This window comes from Physeter macrocephalus, chromosome 19 (genome assembly GCF_002837175.3).
Source record: "Physeter macrocephalus isolate SW-GA chromosome 19, ASM283717v5, whole genome shotgun sequence".
In the NCBI taxonomy this organism is placed as follows: Eukaryota; Metazoa; Chordata; class Mammalia; order Artiodactyla; family Physeteridae; genus Physeter; species Physeter macrocephalus.
Genome location: NC_041232.1, coordinates 27,022,704 through 27,050,080, shown reverse-complemented (window position 1 = coordinate 27,050,080; position 27,377 = coordinate 27,022,704). Strand labels below are relative to the sequence as shown.

The 27,377-nt window shown below is 44.3% G+C and overlaps 1 protein-coding gene across 1 annotated transcript in view; it reads right to left on the bottom strand.

Annotated features, from left to right (window-relative positions):
• Positions 1–27,377, bottom strand: part of PIEZO2 (piezo type mechanosensitive ion channel component 2) — a 219,362-nt gene that overhangs the window by 24,169 nt on the left and 167,816 nt on the right. Inside the window, exons 32-40 of the mRNA XM_055080794.1 lie at positions 26,212–26,318; positions 24,859–24,957; positions 21,175–21,289; positions 16,581–16,649; positions 12,627–12,793; positions 11,498–11,664; positions 4,724–5,044; positions 3,732–3,990; positions 818–1,000 (exon numbers count right to left, since the gene is read on the bottom strand). Of these exons, the coding sequence (XP_054936769.1) occupies positions 818–1,000; positions 3,732–3,990; positions 4,724–5,044; positions 11,498–11,664; positions 12,627–12,793; positions 16,581–16,649; positions 21,175–21,289; positions 24,859–24,957; positions 26,212–26,318 (1,487 nt within the window). The remainder of the gene's footprint in view (positions 1–817; positions 1,001–3,731; positions 3,991–4,723; positions 5,045–11,497; positions 11,665–12,626; positions 12,794–16,580; positions 16,650–21,174; positions 21,290–24,858; positions 24,958–26,211; positions 26,319–27,377) is intronic.

Genomic DNA, 27,377 nt, shown 5'->3' with positions numbered 1-27,377 from the left:
GAGAGGCCACAAGAGTGAGAGGCCCGCGTACCGCAAAAAAAAAAAAAAAAAAAAAAAAAAAAAAAGGAACTAATAAAGATACTACTTGCTAAAATGAATTTAAAATACGTTATACGAGACAAGGTTAAAATAAGAGAAGGAAAGTAAGACTGTGACCACAGGCACATCAATATCTAATTTTTAGAGTTGAGTGGCATATTACAAGTTTAGCTTATAATTCAGTGTGTGAGAAGAAAAAGCCCCACAGATGCTCAACGGGATGACAGAAGTTACTGATCCCGAGAAGGTCACTCTGTAGACAGGTCTTCCCAGAGCAACGAGGGAATGGCTCTCTCAGGCTGTGCTCTCTGGGAGCACAGCCCTGGGCTTCCCGGGCCCATCACGTAGGTGGTCTCTCACTAAAGCCAGTGGTTTCATGACAAGAAACTACAAGAAAAGCAATGCTACTAGAAGGGGGTGGGCCGAGGTCAGGATGGAGAGGAGACCCCAAACTGCAGCTCCCTGATGATCTGCCGTGGATCAGGAGGTAGAACTCAGGTATAACTCCGTGGATCAGGAGGTAAGACCATTCGGGCGTTGGGTTAATTAAGCTGTGTTCAACCCAGGGTAGAAACAGGGGAACATTTCCCCTTGATTTATTACAAACTCCATTATTGAGCACACAGTGTTGGAGAAAATGAATGAAATGAACACAACTGTCTGTTAACAAGGAAAAAAAGAGCACACACACAGACCCCACCCCATGGACCCTCGGCCCCATGAGATCCCAATGTTCGGGTTCTCGGGGAATCTTTCAGGGGCTGTGAATGGGCAGTACCTTCAGGATGGACCGGTGGAAGAAGAGGGCCAGCAGCTGGATGAGGTCGTAGAGAACGTAGCCCTCCTTCTTCTCCACCCCGATGATATTGGGGGGGTGGTAAGGCTTGTCTTTGTTCAATTCCACGTTCTTGTTCCAGGGAAAGAACCCAAACTGGAAGAAATACTTGACCACAATTGCCACCTGCACACAGATGATAGAAATTTTTTAAAAATGAGTCCTTTTAAGAATAGTTCTATAGGAGAAACAGTGATACAAAAAAGTAAGGGAAAAATGTCTGTTTTGTTGCTGGGAATGCACACACCATGTGGAATAACAAATTCTCATTCTCAGACTCTGACTTTAGGACAAGCGCAGAATCTCACCTCCAGGGCCTTCGACTACGGATACATCAGGGCCATTTAGGTTACTCCTGACTTGGCTTAAATGACTTCTGCTACTGTTGGGGAATTGGCTACTTTCTACTGATTCAATTAGATATTTACACAAGTATTCAGCTATTAACTATGGTAATTAGAACCAACAAGAACAGGAAGATCTTCATCTTTATACTTTACGTATTGCTTTAATTTGTAATCTTTAGGAGCAAACCACACAGGCTCACTGTACACGATATTACTTTATTCTCATCTCTTTCTTCTCACCATTTTATTGCTCATTGGAAGTCCTCAAGAAGAAATAAAAGTGAATGAAACAAAATCTTGCCAGTTGTGCTGGGAACTAGCTCACGGTGCAAACGTGGAGATGTTTGCAGAGATGGACACTGAAACATCGTCCAACGTCTGCGTCATCAGGGGTTAATTCATTACACATAATCCATCAACAAAAATAGTTTTACAAGTCCTCCATTGACCTAGAGTCCCCCTTCTGCCCTCCTCCTCTCATGCTTCTTCCCGAAGTCGAGCCTCTGTGAAGAGCAGCCCTGCGTTCCTTACCCTGGTGCCTGCACCCAGCATGCTGGGTACCCACACAGAAGCCTGAGCCCATCCACACACACCCCTTGCACCCCACCCAGTGTCCCTTCCTGAACCTGCTCCTCTGCCCCCTCCTCTCAGCCCCCCTGCGGTGACATCAGTCCGGACCCTGCTATTTCTCACCCCGGCTGTTTTCCAAGCCTCCACTTTCACTCTACAAAAACTTGCTAAAACACACACTTGACAGAGTCGTGTCCCGTTCAACTCCTTCAATCCAAGGGACCGAGTGCTGAGCAGACACCCTGTGGACAGGTATCCCTGGGCACCTCTGCTGCCTGCTCCTCCAGCCTCCTTGCAGCCACATCATGGCCCGTCCCTCCTGCGCTCGCCGGCTGTCTTATGCCTTCGTTTCTTCGCAAGGACTGGACTCGCTTTGCTTCTGTCCTTTGCCAAACTTCTCTCCTCCTTCCCACGTCCCCCCTTGTGCTGACGAGTCCCCCCACCCCAGCTACACGAGGCCACGCACCCGCCGTGCTCTGCACCAGCGCCCACCCACGCAGTGTGGTTTTGAACTGTAGGCAATTCTCCGTTTACACTCATCAGTTTGCCACAGGAATCCGCGAGCATTGAGAAACAGGAATGACCAGTTTTTAAAACTTTCTTGCTGTTTCCTCTTGCCCAGCATAGCCCCCAGCTGTGGCCCAAAGTCTGGGTTATGGAGGGAATTAACGTCAACAATCCCTCAGCGTGACAGAGAAAATGGAGAGCCCCACTTTGAACCGGGAAGATCTCATTTCAAGACGAAAGCTGTGCATCAGCGGCTCTTTCTCCCTTCTCCACATTCCTAGAACCTGCCCTTACCTCACGCCGGGGTAAGAAGCTCCTCCTGCAGAGGCGCTGGGGAGAATCCCCAGGCCCCAAACATGGAGTCACTTATGCCCCGATCACCAAGTCATGTAATGGAAGTAATATTTAAGAGCCATTATTTAGACAGACTAATTAAAGTCATGGATATGTATTTGGCTTCACATCTTCTATTTTTATTATGGAAATAAGATACATGATAGCAATACTTTAAAATGAATACTTTGGAGATGATTTAATACATAACTTTGTTTTAATTTTGCTGTTGAACTACTTGTAAACCTATAAAATTTCTAGACTCTAACTCTACACCATGATGAGTACTATCCTTGAAGAAGCAATTGCAGCTCCACTGTTAGTGAAAACTTTCCTTCTGAGCCAAGTAAGAAAATGAGGCTTCTTCACAAACCTAAGATGACAAAGAACCATGATGGCCCAAGGAGGAAAGTCTGTAAGAGCCTCCCTTTTACTCCCAGTTTTATGGTTGCCATGGGAATTTGTGAACTGCTACGTACACAACAGGGCAGGACAGAAAAGCAGGTTTGTACATTTGGGCAGAGTGTCTCTTGTCCCCTCACGGGTGATGAAAACGGGGTGGCAATTCTCCTTTTCTGTTATTCAGACTTTTAAGGGGGTGGGTGTGTGACTTTGTGTTTTGATGTGTGGAAATTGGCTTTAGGTTTAAAAATGGGAAAAACGCTTGCTGCATCCAACTGATCAAAGCGCTCACTGTATTGTCTGATCCAATGTCCACTCACTGACTGTGTACTGGCCCCGGGGCCGTGCTTGTTTCTGCCTTTCACTTACCGTCTTTTGGTGGCTGAAACCACAGGGCAGACACCAGACCTCAAAGGCCTCCCCCACCACTCGCTAGTTGGGTAACTTTGGGGCAATTATGTAATCTCATTGAGGCTATTTCCTTATCTGTTAGATGGAATGATATTAGCCCCTATGCTGTGTGCGGTGTGAAATGTGAAAAGATAAAATTACCGGCGCCAGGTAACTGTTGGTTATAATCATGTGTCCACCTAAGAATATCCGTTTCACTGACTGTTTATGTGAAATTGTCTGGAGTCGGGCAGGCCCACCCAGAGTGATGCCCTGTGTCGGGCAGGCCAGTTCCGCCCGAGGCCTACCTCTGTGTAGACGATGGCCATCATCCAGAACCGTCTACTGGGCCGCGGGACGGACAGCATGGCCCAGAGGAAGATCAGGATGGGCAGCACGAGGGTGATCATGGAGGCGGAGACCATGTGGTTGAGGATGATGACGAAGTAGCACACCATCTCCGAGCGGGCCACCAGCGTGTTGTACATGGCGTAGAACAGCAGCAGGAAGCGGGGCTGCCCAACATAGAACTTCTCCGACTCTTCCAGCTCATCGTCACGGAACATCCTGTTAGAATAAGCAGCGTGACACTACGTGGGTCTTAATTCCCCCAGACGACTGATTCCCTCCTGGCGTGACCCCCGGTGTCCCTCCCTGCTTCCCGGGTCCCCAGGTGTCTTGTGGCGTCAACCTCATATTGTGCTACAGAGAGAGATATGAGCGGCTTCCCTGGTGGTGCAGTGGTTAAGAATCCGCCTGCCGATGCAGGGGACACGGGTTCGAGCCCTGGTCCGGGAAGATCCCACATGCCGCGGAGCAAATAAGCTCGTGAGCCACAACTACTGAGCCTGCGCTCTAGAGCCCGCGAGCCACAACGACTGAGCCCACGTGCCACAACTACTGAAGCCCGTGTGCCTAGAGCCCGTGCTCGGCAACAAGAGAAGCCACCACAATGAGAAGCCCGTGCACCGCAAAGAAGAGTAGCCCCCACTCGCCGCAGCTAGAGAAAGCCCACATGGAGCAATGAAGACCCAACGTAGCCATAAATAAATAAATAAAATAAATAAATAAATAAATCGACGTGAGCACTCATGTCTGTTACAGACACTTTGCTGGTTGTACGATTCAGTGGTAGAAGCACCAAGTTGGCTCCTACTTGCGGTGCAGGAAGTACTGAAAGCAGCACGTTGCCTCTAAATGTCCGAGTGGACGTTTTGCACGCGGGTCTCTGCGCCCAGCGGCCCAGCGGGCACTAAGGGACACTCCCGGCTGTGGCCTTCGCTGTGGCCGAGGCTCTTACTTGTTCAGCAGTAGCTCGCTGGCCGTCAGCTCATGGGTCAGGGGTGGCAGGATGCTGGCCTCCAGGCGGTCCGAGCGGCTGTCGTCGGGGCTGACTGCCATGTGGGTCTGGCCCCCCGAGTCGTCCCGGGAGTCAAAAGACAGGCGCTCGAAGCTGACGGCCTTGCTGTAGGACGGCGGGGCCTCCACGTCGCCGTCCTGCATGGGGTCCTGTGGGGACTGGGTGTCCTCAGGCACCTCCTCATCCTGCTCGGCCTCCACCTCCTCTATGGTCTCTGTGGTCCCCTGGCGCGAGTACAGCATCGTGCACTGCGTGGGCTCACTGTCGGGACACAGGGATGGGCACCGCCTGGTCTCAGCATCCCACACCCCGCCCTCCCGAGGGCACCCACAGCCGCGCGTCCAGGCACGTGGGGGGAAACGCCCACTCGCTCCCCCCTGTTCCATCGGCTTTGCTCCCTGTGGATAATCTGTCTGGTCCGCAGAGACGGTGGGCGGGGCTGCGGCTCCCAGGGTGCTAAACCCTCCTGAGCAGAGGTTTTCAATCCCATCAAGCTTCCCAGCCACGGGGCCTGGTGTTTATTTCCAATCAAGACAGTGAGCACAGCTCACCTCCCAGTGTATGGATTTTAAAGAAAGGTGCTCACAGAAACGAGAAGCCTCAGCTGGCTGGGTCTGCAGTTCTTAGCCAAGATACACTCTACTCTCAGTGGACCCCGGATCCGTAAGAGGAGGACAGGAATGATGGACCGTTGGCAAGACAATGGCATGCTTTATAACACACAGCGCACTTCCTGTATGCTTGCTTCTCCCTGTGTTTCCATCCTTTGCCTTTTCTCACTGGTGCCTCTTACATCTGACTGAATGCTCACCACCTCCCCGTCCCCGGCTCCCCACCGCCTGGCATGTGGAAGCCCCGCCCACCACTCTCTGCCCTGAGGGTCTCTCCCCAGGGCTGAGTTCCCAGCTTGGGTTGCCCTCCTGCTCTCTCTCCTCCCAAAGACTTTCCACTACCAGCTCCCCTTCACTCGACTTTTGCTTCCTGTTCTTCTCTTTTGCATCCCTCCTGTCCTTCTAACTTTCCCTGCCAGGTCCGTGCAGGAAAAGCTGGAAATGAAATACAGCAGCCAGAGCCGTGAAATTCAAAGCGTGCTTTCTATACTGTCTACCTCGACACACCCAGCCCTGAAGGGGAGGGGGCAAAAGTCATCTAGAGATGCAGAGTCTGCTGGGTGTAGAGCGATAATCTGTTAGACTCTGAGAAAGTGCTGCTATCTGAATGGCATGTGTGAGCAGCTGGGGACATAAACACTGAGATGCTCAAATGCTCAGACTGTACCCATTTTTCTTGTCACGGACACTGGAGCACACACGTGAATGAATGAATGAATGCGTTCGGCTGAGCCCTGAGACTGAAGAACCACATTTGTATGAGCTCTTGATCCTAACTCGGGGGTGTTCAGTGTCCCCAGGGCTTTGGTTCTAAGCGTGCACATAACGTAGAAGGCTGTCGGAACACCAAGACAGCCAGCTTTTGGCTAAGACTTACCTTGATGAGACATGGCCGAGAAACTGACTGATCACCCCACTGAGTTTTCAGACCACTGGAGCCAGCCCCACACCAGGTCTAACTTCCAGTGGGGCTGTAACCGATCACAGGCACACTCTCTGTGGTTTGAAATGAGGTCTGGCCCCAAAGGGATTCAGCAAATCCTGGTACGTTCAGGAATCAACAGAGTGGAATGGCATAGCATGTGCCAGCCGGAAGACATCTCAAATGGCCATGGCATTCCCAGAAACACCAGGCACCAGCCTCCTGCAGCTCTGAACTGAGATACATAGCTGCCGGCAACAAGGACTTAACACCCCCGATTTGCCAACATTGACATTAGTTTTGGATTGGGTTATTTGGGTAGGTTGTTTGGTGTCAGGATAAGCACAATGCCACTCACGCTTCTGTCCTCCTGCTGACTTTTCAAAGGCAATTCAAAAAGGAGCTTTTGGCTTTTACGTAAGTAATTTCATTTCTAAATGATTATTGTTTTATCATAGGATTTAATGAAAAAACTTAAGCCCAAAGTAATCGTTTCCAAACCAAACAAGTTAAGGTCTACAAAGGTGATATATTCTACTGCACAATAATATTCTTTTTAAAAAACCAATGGTAAAATATGTCCTGACTTTTATGTTAATTATGCATATAAAACGTGGACAGATTCATTCTGTATCAACCAAATGTGACTACATATGGGATTTTGGGATTTTTTTTTTTCCCCCTACTTCATGGATCTTTGGATGAAATCATGAGAAAAAGTTTCCTGCCCTTCCTGACCCATTTCTCCCTGTGAGGACCACCTACCTGAGCCCTCAACCAAGGAGGAAACATGCTTGTTCCTTTGGAAATAAAAAGCGTGAAATACTTACAAAATGAAGGACAATGTTTATAGTAGGATTTTTAAGAAACTCCTAACAGACAAAAACCAAAGAGCAGTTAGTTTAATAGAATGCTGTCCTGGGAACGACCAGTTGTATCCCAGGAAGGGCGGTGGTTACGCTTTGGTTAGTCATGCACATTCTTAAAATAAAAATTAACAAAAACACACAGGTCACAAGAACTCATTTGTGCAATGACCCGGGGGGAGGTGACACGGTTACGGACAACGCATGCACGTGTGAGCACCTGGAGGCTAAGCTGGCGCTCTCAGCTGACGAAGAGGACACATCCATGCTGAGCATTTTACGGAGCCCGGGCCGAGCGCGCTCACTTGTTTTAGGAACAGTTTCTGGTCCATCTAAATCATCAAGGGTGGACTGCCTTGAGAACAGCATGGTTGCTTCCGTGTAGCAGCTAGCAGCGCAAACAGTTACAGAGACACAGTGTTAAAACAGCACTGGAACATGAGTCACACACGGTCAGCGACCCAGACACCGCCATGCAGCAAACCACACGCCACTCCAGCACCACGGACAGCGACCATCGCAGCGGGGCCTCCAGGACAGAAAAGGGAAGATAAAACACAGCAGTACTGGGCTGAAAAGAATATAACAGCTGATAAATGATGAAATGTCACTCTCTGGGTGGGACAGGGAACTAGAATAAAGACAAGTCCCGACCTTTCTCTCACAGAGCAGAATTCATAATTTTACAATTTTACAACTTTTTTTTGATGAAAGGAAACATGTTTTATTCACAGCCCCCCACCCAATTCTGAGTTCATTGAGAGCATTTTGTAGCCGAACTGATTACACAGAAATATCTGCTCATGTAAAGTTTATATAAAAATGTCATTTTTTTTTTCTTAAAACACAGTCTCCAAAGGGAAAGAGGGAAGCTCAGGACTGACCACAACAAACTGAATTTTCCATCCCATTTTCTGAGTGATATTCAGTTGAATCAAACTAGATGGCTTGGAGAAGAGATGCTGGTTTGATATGCAACTGGATATAAACCAACATCAAAAAAATGAAACAAAATGGTAAAAGGCAACAACAAAGGAAATCCAGCAGTGGCAGGGCCATTTTGTCTGTTAACTGTTCATTGAGCCTAATGAATGGTTTTCTTCGGATCACGTTTTAGGTGTTGGCGTATGTCATGAGGGCGAGAGCCCATTGGCTGAAATCCTCAGCTCCTGTCACCTGACAATCAGGGAGGAAGGGTGGCAGAGTTAGGGCTGAGCTGCTACTGGGTGATCACAGTGCTGGAGACGCAGCCAACAGGGCTCAGACAGAGGTGTGACTGCAGTTCACACGCAGAGTTTAACCCCAGAGAGGGACACACCCCCCAAAGTGCCTGACACAGAGGCCCCTGGGGCACTAATCTTCAGCCTGAGCATGAGTGACCCGGCTGACCCTTGTGATACTGGACGGCTGATTTCCTGGATGAACGTCACATGTGGCTGCACTAGGGGACCTGCTGCGTGCTGGCTGCACAGTCAGACGCCCACAGTCAGTGACCATGGGGCAGAAATGGAAACCATTCAGGACAATGGAGCTACCTCTGGGGTCCCCTCTGGGAGTAGGGAATTCGAGGTTCTCATGGAACCATTAAAGGGTTTCAGGTTCCTGGAGTTATAGCTCCCCCACCAAGCCCCGAGTGCTCTGGAGGGGCCACCCTGACTGCATGTTACAGCCATATGGCCAACACGGGGGTTGGGCAATGAGAGGGGGGAACACGCAGGCAACCAAAGGGTCTCTAATAAGGATTTTTAAAAATGACACTGACTCCTTTAGATGTCAACCCATCCTGGATAAAAAGAGGAGATGATGGGGAGATGAACTAGGAACACAGTGGACGAGCACAGTAGGCCTGGGCCTGGGTCTCCACGCCGACCGATACTGGCTGCCTGCTGGGTTTTAGATAAAGTGCTTCCCCTCTTCGGGGTCGGTTTCATCATTTATGAGATGATGGAACTGGATCTGTGAGCTTCTGTGTCATTTCATATTTTCAGAGGTGGATCCCATGGCCTTTTGGGAGTTTGCAGCAGACAGATGCTGTGTGCCCTCACCTGCTCGATTTTCTGCACGGGAATCATTGCTCTGACCCCAAAGTCCTATTAACCTTGTTAATTCTTAGGTGAGTTGTACTGTCACATCAGCCCACTTTCGGACCCCACACAACCCCAGACTATTGGGTTATTTGCAGTGGACCAATCTGTCGTCCAAGCCAGGACAGTTTTAAAAGTGAAAGGGAAGAGGAGAAGCTTCACAATAACAGATGACAAATGTAATCAGACGATGTCTTCATCGAGATACCCCAGGGGCACACAGCACACATTTCAAATGATAACCACTCTGGTCATATCTAGGAATGTTCCTTAGAATGTCACTGTTTCCTGAAGGAACTTAAACTAATTTATTTTCTGGGAAGGTAGAGGATATCCGATTTCATAAAACAACCATTTTTTAAAAAGTGCTATTTTACAACTGGATTTGAAGGAAATCGGGACTGTTCCAATAAGTCAAAGGGAATACAAACTCATTTGTTAGGTTCCCACCCTAACCCCCTCTACTGTCTGCCAGAGGGAAAAGTGGGTGAGATGGGGTGAGTAGGAGGGCTCCACGCAGTCTGGGTCCTCGGAAAGGGGCCGGGCCACATGGAGCGTGTGTGTCCCCGTGTCCCCGCTGGGGTTGACACTACCCTGCCGCAGGACACAGGTGTCGGAGAGCAAGCTTCCATGCTGGGAGTCCCTCCCAGTGAAGGTCACTGCCTCCCCAGCAATCGGCAAGGCTTCCTGTGGACTCTAATGCAGACACATGATTTGAAAGTTTCCTAAACAAAGAAACTGCAAGTTCTGCTCAGCCTTTAAGGAAAGGGCAAATATGTTCACTTAGTTACTAATGACATAATGAACCTATTGTGTCTCCCTTTTCTTTAGGTTACAAATAAAGAGTAAAAGAACATTAAAAAATAATTTTAAAGGTATTGGCTTTCTTCTAGTAAATGTATTGACGGATTGACCATTTAAAAATGTTTGGGGGCTTCCCTGGTGGCGCAGTGGTTGAGAGTCCGCCTGCCGATGCAGGGGATGCGGGTTCGTGCCCCGGTCTGGGAGGATCCCACATGCCGCAGAGTGGCTGGGCCCGTGAGCCATGGCCGCTGAGCCTGCGCCTCCGGAGCCTGTGCTCCGCAACGGGAGAGGCCACAACAGAGGGAGGCCCGCGCACCGCAAAAAAAAGCAATCGATGAAAAAGCAATCGATGGATTTAAATATCTCCTGCCTCACAGTTTTTGACTATGGGTGCAGCTTTATGTTTGTCATCTTGGATCAGATTTAAAGGCAGTTACTTGATTTTATTTTGGCCAGTCTTTATTTTCTTTTTCTTCTTCTACCTCCTGAAGTTGTGATTTACAGTATTTAGTTACTTTCTTAATTGACCATATTCTCAGTGGTTATGCAGCTGAAAGTTACTAGTAAGTAACTTTCAGGAATAAGGAATCGTGTATGTTTATTTTATGAACAACTGATTTTCAGTTCACTTTCTAATTTTCTCTTTGATTCATTTGGTTCAGAGTTTGGTTCTGGAACCACTATTCTTAAGCCAGCCTCACATATAAATATTCTGGAAGCCTGTGAAACCCCTGAAGTTCTACATAAAACATTTGTAATTATGTGTGGTTTTCCCCTTTGGGAAATAGTCTATAGCCTCATGAAATTTCAGAAAGGCTCATGTCTCTGTCAAATGGGGATGATAACAGTACATCTCGAAGGGTCTTTTGAGGATAAAGTGAAGAAACCCATGCACAGTGTTTAGTGCAGCCCCAGGTGAAGGGTCAGCGCAGGTGCCTGTGTGAAGCAGGGCTGTGACCACACAATGTGGAAGATGGGGGCAGACAGAACCACTTCTCAAATTTCTAAAATTACGAACCATAAAGTAACGTTTCTGAAAGGAAAAGATCAAGGGTAGCAATAGATGGTAGAAGATTCTAGAACAGAAGATTCTTTCTGGAGCAGCATTTTAAAGGCATTAAAGAGGCAGCTCTTGATACAATTAGTCATTTTGTGATGCGGAAGTCTCACCCATCTGACTTGACTCCAGCTTGGAAATCCCAGTCCTGTGGCTGTGAATCATATAGGTCTTGCTAATAGTTATTATTGATTCCTGCTTCTATCTGCCCGGTCCAGGGACAGGCAATGCTCTGCTTGGCTGTGGCCACAGAGACAGCCCAGAATGGCTGGGCACCCTGCATGATTCTGATTAATCTGCACCTCACCCATCATTTCTCATCTCTGTTACCTTTGTCAAAAGCAACACCATCGTGGAGCACGTGACGTACCTGGAGATGCTGTCGTGGGAATCTAAGCTGTCCATCCTGTGGGCTGTCTGTACACCTGCGGTGGCGCCAGGACGGTCATCAATGGTGTCCAGTCCCGACTCTCTGGAAAGGTTCATGATGTGGTTCTGATAGTACATGTGGATGCTCTCCCGGGTCGGGACGTTGCCCTGCAGAGAAGGAGACATTGTCACGGTCCTCACGAAGCACTGGCCTGTGCAGCTGCCTGGCACTGCTCAATTATGGACAACCCTCCACCATCACGCACACCTTGAACAGGATGAAAAGCCAAGCTAGTCAAGCTGGGGATCGACATTAACTCATTGAATTAACGGTGCCCAACGTTACTGGGTCATGCGCCGAACAAGAAACCCGTTCTCGTTTATGGGTGAAGATGGTCAAATGTACAAGCTTTCTGTTATAAAATAAATAGATCCTGGGGATGCAATGTACAGCATGGGGACTATAGTTAACAATACTGTATTGCATGCTGGAAAGTTACTAAGAGAATAGATCTTCGAAGTCCTCATCACAAGAAAAAAATTTATAACAAGGTGTGGTGATGGATGCTAACTAGACTTTCTGTGGTGATCATTTCACAATATATACAAATACCAAATTATTATGTTGTAAACCTGAAATTAATATGTTATATGTCACTTACCTCTCCAAAAATAAAATTAAAATATTGAAAAAGAAATCCCTTCTTATAGGTAGATAATTTTGCTAAGTCAGAGTAACTTTTCCAGCAATGGACTATTATTTTCAAATGTAATCTATAAACCATCTATGGCTGTATTTTGTGGCTCTGCATATATCCTAATTTTCCCTATGAGAAGTTTCACATCAAACTTGCCAGACTATACAACGTGCTCCTTTATGAGACACAACAGAGCCTGTGCAGCTGCGAACGGTGGTGATGGGAGGGGACAGAAAGGACCCACTGGCCGAGATCCCGGGACTGTGTGAGTGTGTGCGTGGCGTCTGATTATTTTCATGCTGAGCGTGGAACGGACTTAAATATACAAAAAAGCAAAGGAGTTATGTAAAGACTGTCTAGAGAGAACGGATTTTGTCCGATCCTACTTGGGGCTCTGGATACTGACTTTCAGAATCATGCCCGCAGTGCTACCTTTTTAATCTCTCTGGTCAGCATGCACCTCTCGATCCTCAGGACGGTGGAGATGTCGATGTGCTCCCTGGAGATGGAGTTCAGCCACGTTGTGAAACTGTCCACGGTCGCCAGAAACAGGACCCAGGTGAACTTCAGAATATTAAATATCCTCTTGATGATATTATCTAGGAGGAAGAAGAGAACACGATTTAAAGGGGCATCGTGCCCTCAGCTGCGGTGCTGTGTGTGGTATTTTACCAAAGGCAGCCCTGGTTTTGCCCTCGTCCCCAACACGGAGTGACAGGGGCGTCGGGGGGGGGGGGGACCACAGGCTAGGAAGCCGTGGGCGGAGCCTTCCACACCTGCTGCAGAAGCACCAAAACCAAAGGCGGATAGAGTTTTTAACCTTGGGTCAAAGCATCAGTCAGAATAGGTCTGTATGCAGTTAACAGGTTGGATTAAAAGTAGAGATTGTGCTCAAAGAAATCTGTTACTGACGCAGGGACAGAAACAGTCTGTATCTATCCAGGTAACTGTGTCCTTTAACGCTTTTCCTGTACGTTTCTTCTTTTCTTAAGTAACAATTGTCGTGGGAAACAATTCTGTTGGTTCAGAAGACTCTGATGCTTCTCACCGCAGCTGGATTGCAGTTAAACCACCTTAAAGGTATTTTGTAGGGAATTCAGTCCACACGCTAAGAGTCTATCTAAACCACTGACTTATCTTGTCCATATGTATTTAATGACATCGAGCTGTGCTAACTACAAAAATTTCCCCGGGGGTTGGGGGGGGGTGGGTCAGTCCTCTCCAAACCACAGGAGCCCCGAGATTCCCGACGACCCTGGGTTGCCTTCCTCATCTCAGCTGTGACTGGCGACCCGCCCGGGAGGCCGCGTGTGACAAGCTCCGCTCGGGTTCCCACCGTGTCCCCTGATGTCATGCCTCTCCGGCACCCCTGGAATTCAGTGTGAGCTCTGGGTCACGGCTGTAACATAACTTATTTTAGGTCAGAATCAAAATAAAAGAGGGAGGATCCCGTATTAACTGTCTGTCTTACTCATTGCTTCCTGTAAATCAGTGCTTTTTCAACTGGTATACAAGGAACGCTTCAAGACACATCACCAAATCACCACCCATGTGTACATTTTTTTACTTCGGCTTTTTAAAAAATTAGTTTTATTAGCTATTTCAAACACTGACTGCAATAAAGGGAACACTTAGTGAACAGGACAATGAATTAAGAATTGCCTTATCGTTTAAAAAAAAAAAATCAAAGCACCACCAACAACACTCTCAATAAGAAAAACAACCTGTATCTTTCACTCTTCCCCTCACCAGACAAAGGAAATCAGATTCAAGTGTCATAGTAAGATTGTAATGAATTTATGATTAATGATGATAGTTTGGAATGGTTGTAGTTTAAGGTCACTAATGCAGCAGGTAGAAAAAGACAAAATTCCCTGACATAAGCTTTGCTGTGAGGGGGGGTCATTTTCTGGATGGGGCCGTACAGTACACATTTCCAGCTTTGCAGCCTTGCCGTCTCTGGCCATCTCGGCCGTGCTGGTGTGAAAGCAGCTGTAGACAGTGGGTGGATCGTTTTTCAATGGGCAAGCCTGGGTTACCAAACTTTAATGACAGACACTGACACTTGAATCCCGTAATTTTCATATGTCATTAAATACTCTTCTTCTTTTGATTATTTTCCAGCCATGAAACATGGTAAAAGTCATCCTTAGCTAACAAGCCACAGAAGAACAGGTGGCAGGTGAGATTTAGCCCAGGAGCGGTAGAGTCTTGCAACCTTTAGCCCAGGGGTAGGGCCCACCCCAGCTCACTGTCCTCTCTCTACTTTAAAGACTGAAACGTGAACCAGAGTTTGACTTCGTCATGGAAAAAAATTATTTGTGCATTTGGGTGGCCTAGGAGAAAGGCAGAACTTCTCTCAGGTGAAATTTTGCTCTTTTCAAAGGAAAACCATCCAAGCGAAGCTTAGCTAGAGTGTGGGCTCCGCACATGGTCCAGGTGGGTCAGGGAGACACAAGGAAGTGGTAGACGGTGCTACCTACTGAGGTCACAGGAACCTTGGAGCTGCCAGCTGGGACTCTGGAAAAGGAGCTGGGGGAACCATGTAGTGAGAAGGGGCCTTGAGCCTCTGGGCCAAGCAGGCCCAGAGGAACTGGCCAAGAGAGCCCCACCTGGCAGATACTGACTGCCTACAGCCTCTTCGTATAGACATCAAGGTCAAGTTCAACCCCTGGAGGCTGAAGGACTAAACTTGATAAACTTTAGCAGCATCTTAATATTTTTGATGACCTATTTTTTTTCATATATTCACAATTATTTTGTTAGAAGCTGTGAAGATAAGCCTAATTATTTTACGGTTTTGCTTATGGTGTTCCTGACTATGTTGGAGCCCTGTGTAACATAACCTGCACTTTACCCACTGGGGTGATCATAGACTCACATGGGAAATTAGGATTCTTATTCTTGTTTATTTTTTAACCATAGAGGCTGGAGGGCATAGTTGTTAAGAGCACAGACTCTGGATTCTGAGTCCCTGCATCCAAATCCCAACTCTACCCGAGGGGTTGTGTAGATCTGGAGAAGTTGGCTAATTTTTCTCTGCCTCAGTTTCTTCTTGGTTAAATGGGGAAGAGGGTTTTGAGGAGGTTGAACAAGTCAATGCGTGTAAAGCTCATGGAAAAGTGCCTGGCAAAGGAGCTGTGCCATCCAAAGCGTGATAAAGCTTTGCAGCAATCTGGATTCTGAGTCCCTGGATCCAAATCCCAACTCTACCCGAGGGGTTGTGTAGATTTGGAGAAGTTGGCTAATTTTTCTCTGCCTCAGTTTCTTCTTGGTTAAATGGGGAAGAGGGTTTTGAGGAGGTTGAACAAGTCAAAGCGTGTAAAGCTCATGGAAAAGTGCCTGGCAAAGGAGCTGTGCCATCCAAAGCGTGATAAAGCTTTGCAGCAATAATGGGATATGTGGTCCCACAGACATATGGGCCGATTACCTGGATGTGGAGGCCAGGTTCAAGGATTGTGCCTCCAAGGGCTTGGAGAGCATTCAGGAAGCCTCATTTTGTGTCAGCAGATGGCATCCTTGGATATATTTGTGTCCAGAGCAAAAGAGCCCGAAAACCTTGCCTGCTGCTAAGTGATGCTTACAGGAATGCCAGCCCCGTGAGAGAGGAAGCAGTGTCTGTGGAGCCAAGAGGCATCTGGGTTCATTGCATTTGGAGGCTTTTGTTTCGCCTCTTTTCTTCCTGATGGAGAAATCTTCCTCCCAATCGTGGACTCCGTGAAGCCCAAACGGCACCGTGACCAGGATAGGAGTTAGAAGACACCGGTTCTGTCCCCCACTATGTAGAGTCCCGAGCAAACGCAGTGGGGTTTGGTTTTCTTCCCTAAGACGAGGAGGTTGGCCCAAGCCTGGAGGCCCGCTCAGTTCCGCAGTTACTTACTTCTCACTTCACTCCTTTTCCATGTACTTTAAATTAATTGCCAATATTTTTTGTGCCTCTACTCTGATGGCTTCACTGGGACATTTACAAGTTGCTCTCCGAACTCCCTTTCATAGGTACTTGGATACAGGAATTTACAAGCCGACTAATCCAACATTTCATCCCACAGTGTAAAGGTCAGGTCTACTTTTTGGAGTCCCTTTGCAATTTCACTAGAGATGAGATTTCAAGGGACACTCATTTTTTTTTTTTTTTTTTTTTTTTTTTTTTTTTCTCCGCGGCACGTGGGATCCTCCCAGACCGGGGCGCGAACCCGGTTCCCCTGCATCGGCAGGCGGACGCGCAACCACTGCGCCACCAGGGAAGCCCGGGACACTCATTATTAAGTCACAGTCCAGCGACAGGATTTAATTCATTGTTTTCAGGCAGCCTTCCATTACGTACTATCTGGGCAAGAAACAAGTTCCAATCTCCCTCCCCGCCGATGGGAGCCTTTATTCTGTTACCTGGTCCATCAGACTTCTTCTTGATTGGTTCATCCTCCCTGTCTTCCCACTCCACAGGACCTGCCAAGACTGTTCGAGAAACACGGGTTACATCCTTTTAGGGTAAATTAACGCCAACGCTACTCTTCTGGATTCAAAGGAATTTTATAATGAAATCTAGGACATTCTGCCGATTTGAAGAGCTCCTGGGGAAAAGTCATAAGAATTCTGAGCTTTCAGATTCTCTTCACTCTACTCCAGAATGAGAATCATGGAACTGGGGGTGGGTAAACTACAGTCCTCTGGCCAAATCTTTCCCGCTTCCTGTTGTTAAATGGCCTGTGAGTTCAACTATTTTTAATAGTTGAAAAAAGTCTGAAGAACAATAATATTTTGTGCCTATGAAAATTACATGAAATTCAAATTTTACTGGAACACAGCTACACCCATTTGTGGACATACCGTCCAAGGCTGCTCTCATCCCAGGATGGCAGGGTTGAGTTGCAGCAGGAGTTTACAGCCTGCAAAGCTTACAATATTTACCATCCGGCCCTTTACAGAAAAAGTGTGCTGACTCCTGTTACACACTGTGAAGTTGTAATTTTGAACCCCTTGGGGTAATGTTATAAATTTTAGTGGGTCACCCTTAAAATGACATCACAGAGTTTCATTTTATTTCTTAGCCTCTTCTTTTAAGGCTGAGGTTGTCAGATCTAGCAAATGAGAATATAGGACACCCAGTTAAATTTGAATTTAAGATAAATAACACATTATTTTTTAGTGTAAGTAAATCCCATGCAATATGTCCAAATTATACTGAAGCTTAAAGACTATTTGTTGTTTTTCTGAAAAATTCAACTAGAACCGGGGTTCGTGTATTTTATCTGGTAACTATATCAAAGACGATTCACAACCTGACTCCAGTTAATCTTCCCAAACTTATTTTCTACTGTGCTCTTTTCTGATGCTCTGTTTCACATCCCGTCTCTACTAGCTAAGCTGACCTGCTCTTTAGTTTTCATACACGAACTTGCTTTCTTCTGCCAGGCTCTGGTCAAAGACTATCTTTTGCACGAAGTACTGTATTCCTTTGCACTCTGGGTCATAAGTCACCTTTTGTCCTCTGGTCCCACACTATTCTATGTATGCTTAATTTTTAAATGAAACCTTGCAGTTACTATGTCAACAGGGATTTTTTTCCCCTATATTTGTGTTCCCTACTGGTTAAGGTGGAGGGGTCTGGAGCCAGGACACCTGCTATGAATTCCAGACCCACCACTCACTGGCTGGCTGTGACCAGGGCAGGTTCCTTCACTCTTTGGGACCTCACATCCCCAAGCGTAGGGCAGGGAGTGAGGGGCGAGTGAGTTATTGCACAGAAAGCGCAAAGGCAGCTGGCACTCTGGAAGGACAGATGCTACTTGTTTCATCTGCCGACGAAGAAGGGATGATCCCTTGTATCAAGAAGGTGCTGAATAAATATTTATTAAAGAAATAAACATTTATTTCTGTCCCAATATCTTTGAACTATTGCTGTCCTAGATTTGTAGGTAAATGACGGTGCATCTACGCATGAAATAGTCTTCATTATACAGACTAATGATATATTAACAAGATGACTAAAGATTTTTTAGAATTGGCCCAGTAATTTTGGAAGAACAAATGTCTGAGAATAGCAAATACAATTTTGAAAAAAGGGGCACAGTGAGGGAAGTTTGCAACACTAAATGTTAAAACTAACTCTAGTTAGTTTTAAAATATATGACTCACATATATACATGTGACAGTGGCCCAGATCTAGAGAGTAGGATAGTGGATCAGAATACAGAGTCCAGAAACATACCTAAGAGCCATATCACAAATGGGAGCTTAATATTGAGAAAAGGAGCATTTAACTTCAATGGAAAAAGGAAGACATTACCAAACAGGTTCAGCATAATAGATCTCTACTTCACAGAATAATAAAAAATTCAAAAGGTAAATAAAATTAAGAGGAAATATAAGAAAACATTTGCATAAAATTGGGGGGGAAGACTTCCTTAAACAAAATGAAAACACAGAAATTGCAAAAAGAAATTCGGACCTATCTGACATCACAAAAAAATTAAACATTGCTTAGAAAACACAAACCATAAACTAAATCAAAAGATAAGCATTGGATTGGAAAAAAGATACTTGTAACACATTAAAAAGGGTAATATCCCTAACATATAAATATTTCCTAAATTAATAAAGACAAACAACCCAATAGAATGATAGTATGGAACATGATAAAAATTTTAAATCTTAGATTTGAAAGTAAAAAATACCAAGAAAATATGAAATTAAAAATGTTCAATCTCATTAGTTAGGAAAATTCAAATGAAAATAAAAGCCGTTTGTCATCCTTGAGAAAGACACACAATAAAAGGAGTAATAATAGCCTATGGGACAAGGCTACAGGGGAGTAGACACTCCTGCACCTTATACATAGGAGTGTAAATTTCTAAAACCTTTTGGGAAAATATTTATTAAAGTAAAAAAGCACCCACTTTAACCCAGAAATCCCACTTTTGATCATCTATTTTGTGGAAAGTGTGTGTTCTTCCTGACTTTTTGCCATGCATTTAAATACACACACACGACTATATGTGAACTTCTGTGCAAGGATATCTATGATAGCATTCTTAAAATCTGGAAGCAAACCTTATGTCCATTAGTGATGGAAGAGTTGGATAAATTATGCATATCCATATTATGGAATATTTTGCAGCTATTAAAAAAGGATGATATAGTTTTATAAATACTTAATTGGAGAAGTGTTCATGATACATTGCTAATGAACGTACAGGAGAATTTGGACGGCATGGACTCATTTTAGAAACAAAGGAAACACTGCCTGTACATCACAGGAAAGGTGTGGAAGAGAGCAAACCAGTGCAAAGATTTGGTGCCTTAGGGTAGCTTTCAAGGCCAGACTGTGCATCCACTTCTTTATTGCTTGACTTGCTACGTTGCCTGTGTCTTAATTTTGCCTTTTTTAAACCAATAAACTAAACTAAAATAAAAGCTACCAGGAGGTAGCAGGGACCAGAATGGTCAAAAAGGAGAACGGCTTTGCAGTTAGAGTTCCATTAGAGATTATGTTTTCCTTTTCTTTTCTTTTTTGAATACATTTTTAATTTCACAAAGAATCTATATATACATTTTCTTTGTAAAGAACTAATATATAACAAGCCTAAAGTTCCCTTTAATCCTACCCCTTAATCTCAGTCTCTCCCCCGCTCTGCCAGAAGTCACCACTGTAATTAACTTGCTAAGTATTCTTCCTGATCTTCCTCTGGCATTTATACACGACTATATGTACCCATTAAAAATGCAAAATATTGTCTGGAGGCACTTTGGTTTCCTTTGTTTCATAAATGGTTTCATCATGTGCATGCCAGTTTGCAACATAATGCTTTTCATTTAACAATATGTCAGGAATTGTTCTCCAAGTCAGTTCAAAGTAGCCCATCTCATTTTTTAAATTACTAAATTGTATGCCATAATACATTGGTAACATAATTTACTTGATTCTTCTTCTTTATGTGGGCATTCAGGATGTTTCCAAATTTTTGTTAGTTATAAATAATGTTTGATGAATATTCTTAGACACATGTGCTTGTGCTCATGTGCAAATATTGATTCAAGTTAAGCCATACACCTGGAGGTGGGACAGACCTCTGGTAGGAGACACATTTAAAATTTTCAAGGATACTGACACCTGCTCTTCAAAGTGGATATGCTGCTTTAGAACCCCAGAAATTATGTATGCTCCCACTAACTCCAAACAGTGATATTACCAAATGTTCAGGTTCTTGCCAATCCAATAGGTTAAAAAAACAGTATGTCAAAATATTTAGTTTGTGTTTCTTGTACTACTAGTGAAATTGCGCTCCTTTTGGCCATTTCTATTTTCTGATCTTGAATTGTTTTTCACATCCGTTCATTCATTGGGTTGAATTTTTCTTTTACTGATTTTTAGAAGTTCTTAATATATCTGGAACACTAGTCTTTAGTCTGATATATAATGAAAATATTTTTCCTGATTGCCCCACTTGCTCTTTAACTTTGCTTTTGGTGTGTTTTATTGTCGTTTGGAATTCTTTTCCCCCTTAGAGATGTGTTCCTATCATATGTTTTCAAATGAATCAGTATAATGTTGAATATGGCACTGGTGGTTATGTTCCATTTTGGTTCCTGACTACTCTTTAATTGTGCTTTCCCTTTTGTTCTTGATCAAATTTCCATAGGTTCATCTTTATCATTAGTTTTTTCCAAGAACAGCTTTTCACTTAATAATCAGGTTCTGTCTTATATTTCTTTTCTATGACTTAATATCCAACTAAAAATTATTATTTTCCTTCTACTTTCTTTAGGTTTATTTTGCTTCTCTCTCTCCTCACTTTATAAAATGCACCTTAACTTAAATTCATGTTTTACTTTATTCCAAGACCTGAGTAATTAAGAGTAGGCAAAACTCTTTGCACTCTTTAGAAGTCAAGAATTTCATTCCTCCCAAGCTTGTCCTTTGCGATTCCTCATTTGTGTTCAAGGTCACAGAAGCAGGGGTGCTGCTGCATTCATCACTCACCGTCCCCAGATCCTTTTCTCCTTCTTTTCTGTTCTTCTCTTGCAGATCTTTTTTTCTCTTTGCGCCTCTGTCGGAGTGCTGTTTTAGGGTCAGTAATCCAGGCTTGATAAACAAACTGAAGGGAGAAAGCGCCATTATTTTCTGGATTTTTAATAAGCTGAATTAAAAGAAAAGGGACCAATACCAAGCTTCCTGACTTTCAGAATTTTTTTGTTCTCTCAACACAAACTAAACTTCCCTTTCACATATCCCTCAATACACTGAGCTGACCTGTGCTATTTCCATTATCATGAAATAAAATGTGAAAACAGATGTTGTAGGCATATATTTTGTTCGGTATCAGACAATCATGAAATACTTTGGGTCTACAAACCACCATTTCTCCCACATCCCCACATCCCACCACCATTTGTGATACTTAGTTCCTGATTCTATTGCATTATACATGCTAGGAACAAGCTGGAAGCCTGGCTAAGTGTCATTCGTTTTCTCCGGGCACAAATAAACTTTGAGTTAAACCCAAAACATCTTTTGTTCATTAACTTTGGGAAACTACTTTTGCATGTTTGATACTCTCTCTTCTTTTTTCTGTTTTTTTTTTTTTTTTTTTGGCCATGCCACTTGGCTTGCAGGATCTTAGTTCCCCGGTCAGGGATCGAATCTGTGTCCCCTGTAGTGGAAGCATGGAGCCCTAACCACTGGACCACCAGGGAATTCCCAATACTCTCTCTTGTGAATAACAGCTATTACCAGCAACTTGAGAAAGGGCTTTGTAGATTGATTAGTATTTGGAGAGGAAAAATAATGTGATATGAAGGTTAAGGGGTTATTCCAGAATGGAACAGAAGGAAAACTGGGGTGCCTCTGGTTGCCTTTTGTCATTTTTGTTCAATAGCTAAAAACAGTTGCATTAATACAGTACAACCAATAACCATAATAGAGCAATTGTGAACGGCCCGCCCACCAACAGTATCCCAAGTCATGCAGAAGGAACAGAAAGAAAACCCTGATACGCAAAGTCAGCCATCCACAACCTCGAAGCCGAGCAGCATGCTCTGCGTGCACCCACACACACCTGGTCTCAGGGAAGCTGGGTTTTCGATTATGAAGATAAAGTTAGAGGACTGTTTCCTGGGGGCGCTTGAAAACCCAGACACTTTTCATTTTATTCTATATTATTTTCAGATTTCTGAAATCTTTGAAAAACAGTGTAAGCAAACCACTGGCATTGTAAAAATAAAGAGGGATTCAACTTTTCCATACATGGAAATGTAAAGGTCATGGGTTACTAAGACAGAACATTTCCTTTTTCTTCACAGGTAGAAATCTGAATCTTACGGGCAATTCACACACATGTAAGATCTGTACAGTTTCTGAATAATAAACCCAGGAGGCAAAAATTATCCTATTTTATGCCAAAAACATATTTTGGAAAGTGAGAAGAATTGGAATTTGAAGGAGAAGCACCAAAAAGAGGAATTTACAGTCGATGTTTACTGAGCGTGTTAATTGGGAATTCTACTAAGAGTGTCTCTGAGGTTTAGGATGTTAATAGGCAAACTTGCTTCGGCAAAATATTGATTTTTTAAAAAATTCTGAACTGCTAAACTCGAGAAATTTTCAGGCTTAACAGATACATATGGTGACATTTCCTTAAAAAAAGTATTATGATACTGGTTTTAGATAATGCAAGAATGCCAAAGCAGAAAATAAGAAAGTGATTCAGGATGTGTGAAGGTATTAGGTGCACAAGTCTTTTGCTCTGAAGAAAAATGAAGCCTCTGGGAGGGAGGGTGGGAAGGAGAGAGCAGGGTGGGTTCAGGACAGAACCGAAGGAGTCTCGTAGAAAGGGCTCGGGCCACTCAGATGTTGCCTTATTGGAAAGGCATTCCTGGTGCTATGTGTGGTCCTTAAATGATTGATGCTGTTGGTGCTTTCTCATTGAGATGAGAGTTTGGATCATGCAAATAAGGGGAAAGGAGGGACGGAGAGACTATTATGACAAGTCCTCATTTGTAGGTAAATGATCTCTATGTCGATGTTTGGAAATACAAATATTTTACAGTTCCAGGAACATCGGACAGAGGATCAGGCCAACTGTTTCAGGAAAAAGTTGATCATGAAGGAGGAAGAGGAAACATCCCAATTCTTACAGAGTTGAGACACTGAGTTAAGTTTCGTTCTGAAACATCTCAATTCTGAAATCACAGAGGTAACCATCACCCAGTGTCATGGTGTCTCTGGAGAACAGACACATGCACACTAATCCTAAGCAGAAAAACACCTGAAAATATGCATAAATGACGTCCGGCTTCTCCAACTGCTGCTGCCACTAGCCCAACTTCAACTCAGACTCTACCCTAACTGATTTCACCGTAAATGTTAGGGAAATGGGATTCCTTTGACTGAAAACTTCTTATGCAAAATACGTTTAATTTTTGAAAGCGGAGAGAACTTCATGGAAGTGTAGATCTTTAAGTGAAATTGGTTGTTTTCTAAAATGTTCTTTAATTCAGTTGTGATCCAGACCTTTTTTTTGCTGCCAGTAACAAATATTTTTTTTTACAGTAAGATGGGGGATAATCACATTGTAGTCTTTCATATAAATTCTTAAATATGAATGGAGAGACTCATAGTGCTGTCATAAAAGGGGAGAGGAAAAGAAACGCAGGGAAGTGGCAACAGGGAATATTAAACTAAAAGTCAGAATCCGGGAATATTAAACTAAAAGTCAGAATCCTGGCATTTTAAAAAGGGAAGGAGCCCAGAGGTCTAGACCCTGCTACTCAAGGCAAACCAGCATTTACACTTCACCTGGGAGCTTGAGAAAAACATAGAATTTCAGGTCCCACTGGACCTGCTGAATCTAAATAATCTGCACTTAAATAAGACCCCCAGGTGAAAGGTGAGAAGCGAAGGTCTCCCTCGCTATCTAAACCCGGAGGAACATTTTATTAGTTCAAGTGCTTACTCCAGATTGAGGCAGGAGAAATGGCTTTCTGTAAAGTACAGGAATAGCGATTCACTATTGATGATTTCCAGTAACTCAGTGACCACAGCATAGGTAGCTGGATCCTTTCTGTTGTGCACTGGGTGAATTAACAAATAACTGTAACAGTTGATTCAGCAGCATCCCTGACAACATGGAGTGTGGAGGCTGCGTGGACCATCCACGGCAGCTCAGCCCAGTGAAGAGAGATGCTGAACACAGGGCAGAAGATGCCGGAAGAGTCCAATTTAGGGAGATGGAGGCTTAAAAGGGAGCCAGAAAGGAGATGGAGCAAAATGGGTCTTTTATTACTGATTCCTAATGTTACCAGCTTTCTGAGAAAAATGATCATACTTTGACACATCATATCTGATGCATGCAACCAGATGTGACCTTTTAACACGAGGTGTGACTGAGGCGAAACTACGAGAAGGGCAGAAATTAGACCTGTATCTGCATTTTCTCTTTCTATTTTTTTAATCGGCTCTGATGTCCACCGAAAAACACATAATAAGAAATTTGTCTTCTCAGAACAGTTTTTGGAAAAGTTTGCCTAATGTTTTAAATTCTCCTAATTCCTTCATCATACGATGTATAGAACAGGGAAAACACAGATGTGGAGCAACGGGATCTGCTCGTCTAAAGGTCTACAGAGCGGAGGGCCACACACCACACGTCAGTAAAACATCAAATACCTTTGCAGCTCTGATTAAATACTGAAGAATAGTTTTGGGAAGTTTAATGACAGACTTTGGCAAGGCTAAAATGGCTGACGCAAACTTCCCAATAGCTCTCTACAAAGAAGGACAAAGCAAGAGTGATTAGTAGAAAAAACCAAAAACTGATCATTTAATATATGACATCGGTATGAGTTTGTCTCTATAATTACATCGACTAGGTTAAAACGTGCTCATCACTGAATGTGGAATAAAATGTACCCTGCTTGCAGGTTAGGAATAAAGAAAATAGCCTATCGTTCATGTAATCTGTAAAAATGGTGAAAAGATGGTCATGTTCTCTCCTCTGCTGCATGATGAGTGACGGTTAGAAGAAAACTCGTTGGAATACAAATTAACGAGTCAAGTCATTAGTATTCGATAAGCCAGCTACACACATGCACACAGACACTGTCATCAAGAAACACACACAGGAGGCAATGGGGCCGGTGACAGAGCATCAGAGCAAGGTGTCCCGGTGAATAATTTAGTTCTTCAATTTCATTGGGAAGACAGGGGTGGAGGTAACCTGCCAGCTTGGGAAGACCTGGCCAGCAAGCTGACAATGGCCTTCTCATGGACACATCATGAGCCTGGATGGACGTCCTTCCGTGTGCCCTGTAGTCTAACAAATGGGAAAGAAGAGTCCTATATACGCTCCCTTGTAACAGAAATCTATACCAAGTTTTCATCCCATAGGTAACTCTACTGACAAACCCACAACTCTAACAAGCACTATACATTCACTGGATACACGATACTAGGCTGGTGAGTCGTATCACCGAGAACGATACAGCAGGCTCTGAAAAAGAAAGGCAGTTAAGCTGAGAACGTCAAAACTGGGCTGGAGGTTTTCATGATTTTAATACATTCTAAAATCTTTAGCAACAAACGGAACTGATTTTCAAAATTTGAAGTAACACTGAAATGACCGTTTATTTTCACAACAAAGCAGGGATTTTATTTTCATGGTCAACTATTTCACCTATGGAACTAGAAGTCCACTCAAACAATCCAAAGCAATGCCAGCGAAAGCAAGTTCACCCAAGGAAGACTTATTTTTGTTAGAGCATCAGAATTTTTTTTTTTTTTGATGCAAATGAACGAAGCCCTGGCTGGACCAGTGCTCTTGCGGGAACTCTTGCAGTAATGATGGCAACGCTGACAGCAAGCAGTAGGATGGGACACACTATTTCAGATGTAAATCAGAAGCTTCTGGGAGCTACAACATATGAACACGGCAGAAGAAATCTAGGCCTGCAATCAAGGTCTGTCAAAATGAAAAACTCTTCAACTAGCAAAGACCGTGATTCCCTCATCCCCATAAATTACCTGGAAAGCTGACCTTCGTGGAGGCTCTTCATCTTCCTTTTTTAATTCTTCCTCTTCCTCCTCTTCACTGTCCGTTTCAAACAAATAGTAATCTCCACTCCTGACCACTAAGCAGAACAAAATATTTACTTATTTCTTGGAAGAGATATGAGATAACTGGGGGCGTATGAATGAAATGCCCCCAAAGACACACAAAATGGTTCTTCAAAGGACCACAGCAAGAGACGTTGGTGGGGTGGAGGAAACAGGAGATGAAGGGGTGCTATGTGGTCTGCAGAGCACCAGGCCTTGTCCAGGCCTCCGAGGAAACCTGGCCGCTGCTGCATTCATCTGGCGTTTTCTTCCTTTTTCATAACAAATTTTACACAGATGCACCAGATCAACTCTGCAGCAACCGCTTTTGTTACCAAGATGGCCAAAGGACTGAAAACTATTATCGTGTCACAATTCAGCACTTTGGGGCCTTTAGGCAAGGCCAAAGTGAAGCAGAGGCTTTGCCGTTGTCTGAATGGGTCCAAACTGCTGTGCAAGGCTAATCAGGATGATTCAGGACCAAGAATCAGTGTCACCAGCCTTCTCCTTCACTTTATACTATGCAGACACGGGGCCGTAACACAGATGGCAAGACATTTGAAAGAGTTTTTTTTAAAAAATCACACATTGTCATGAGGAGCAAATGCGCAAGTAACATCAAAAAAACAGCACCACCACCACACTCTGGCTGTTTCTACACCTAGAATGGGACAGAGGGAGGCCCGGCAGACACGGTCCACACAGTTTAGCGCTGTGAGGCTTCTGGTCAACCAGGAGCCCTCAGTCACTTACTGAAATTTGAGGAGAACTGTACCAACCATAAGACCCAAAGCACAAACAGTATGGATTGTCCTTGCCTTGCCTGACATTGTCCCTACCAGGACATATTGCTGTCTTAAGCACGGGAGCAGAGAGAGCTGAAATGTTCAGAGAGTTAAAGAAGTTTGAGAATGGAATCTTCATCAATTTGATCATTACTTTATCAGAGAAAAGAGACCCAGCATGTGCATTTCTGATGCTACAAGAACTGTACCATCATTGCAGGAAAACTTACTTTAACAGAGAAAAGAGACCCAGCATGTGCATTTCTTTTTTTTTTTTTTTTTTTTTTGTGGTATGCGGGCCTCCCCCTG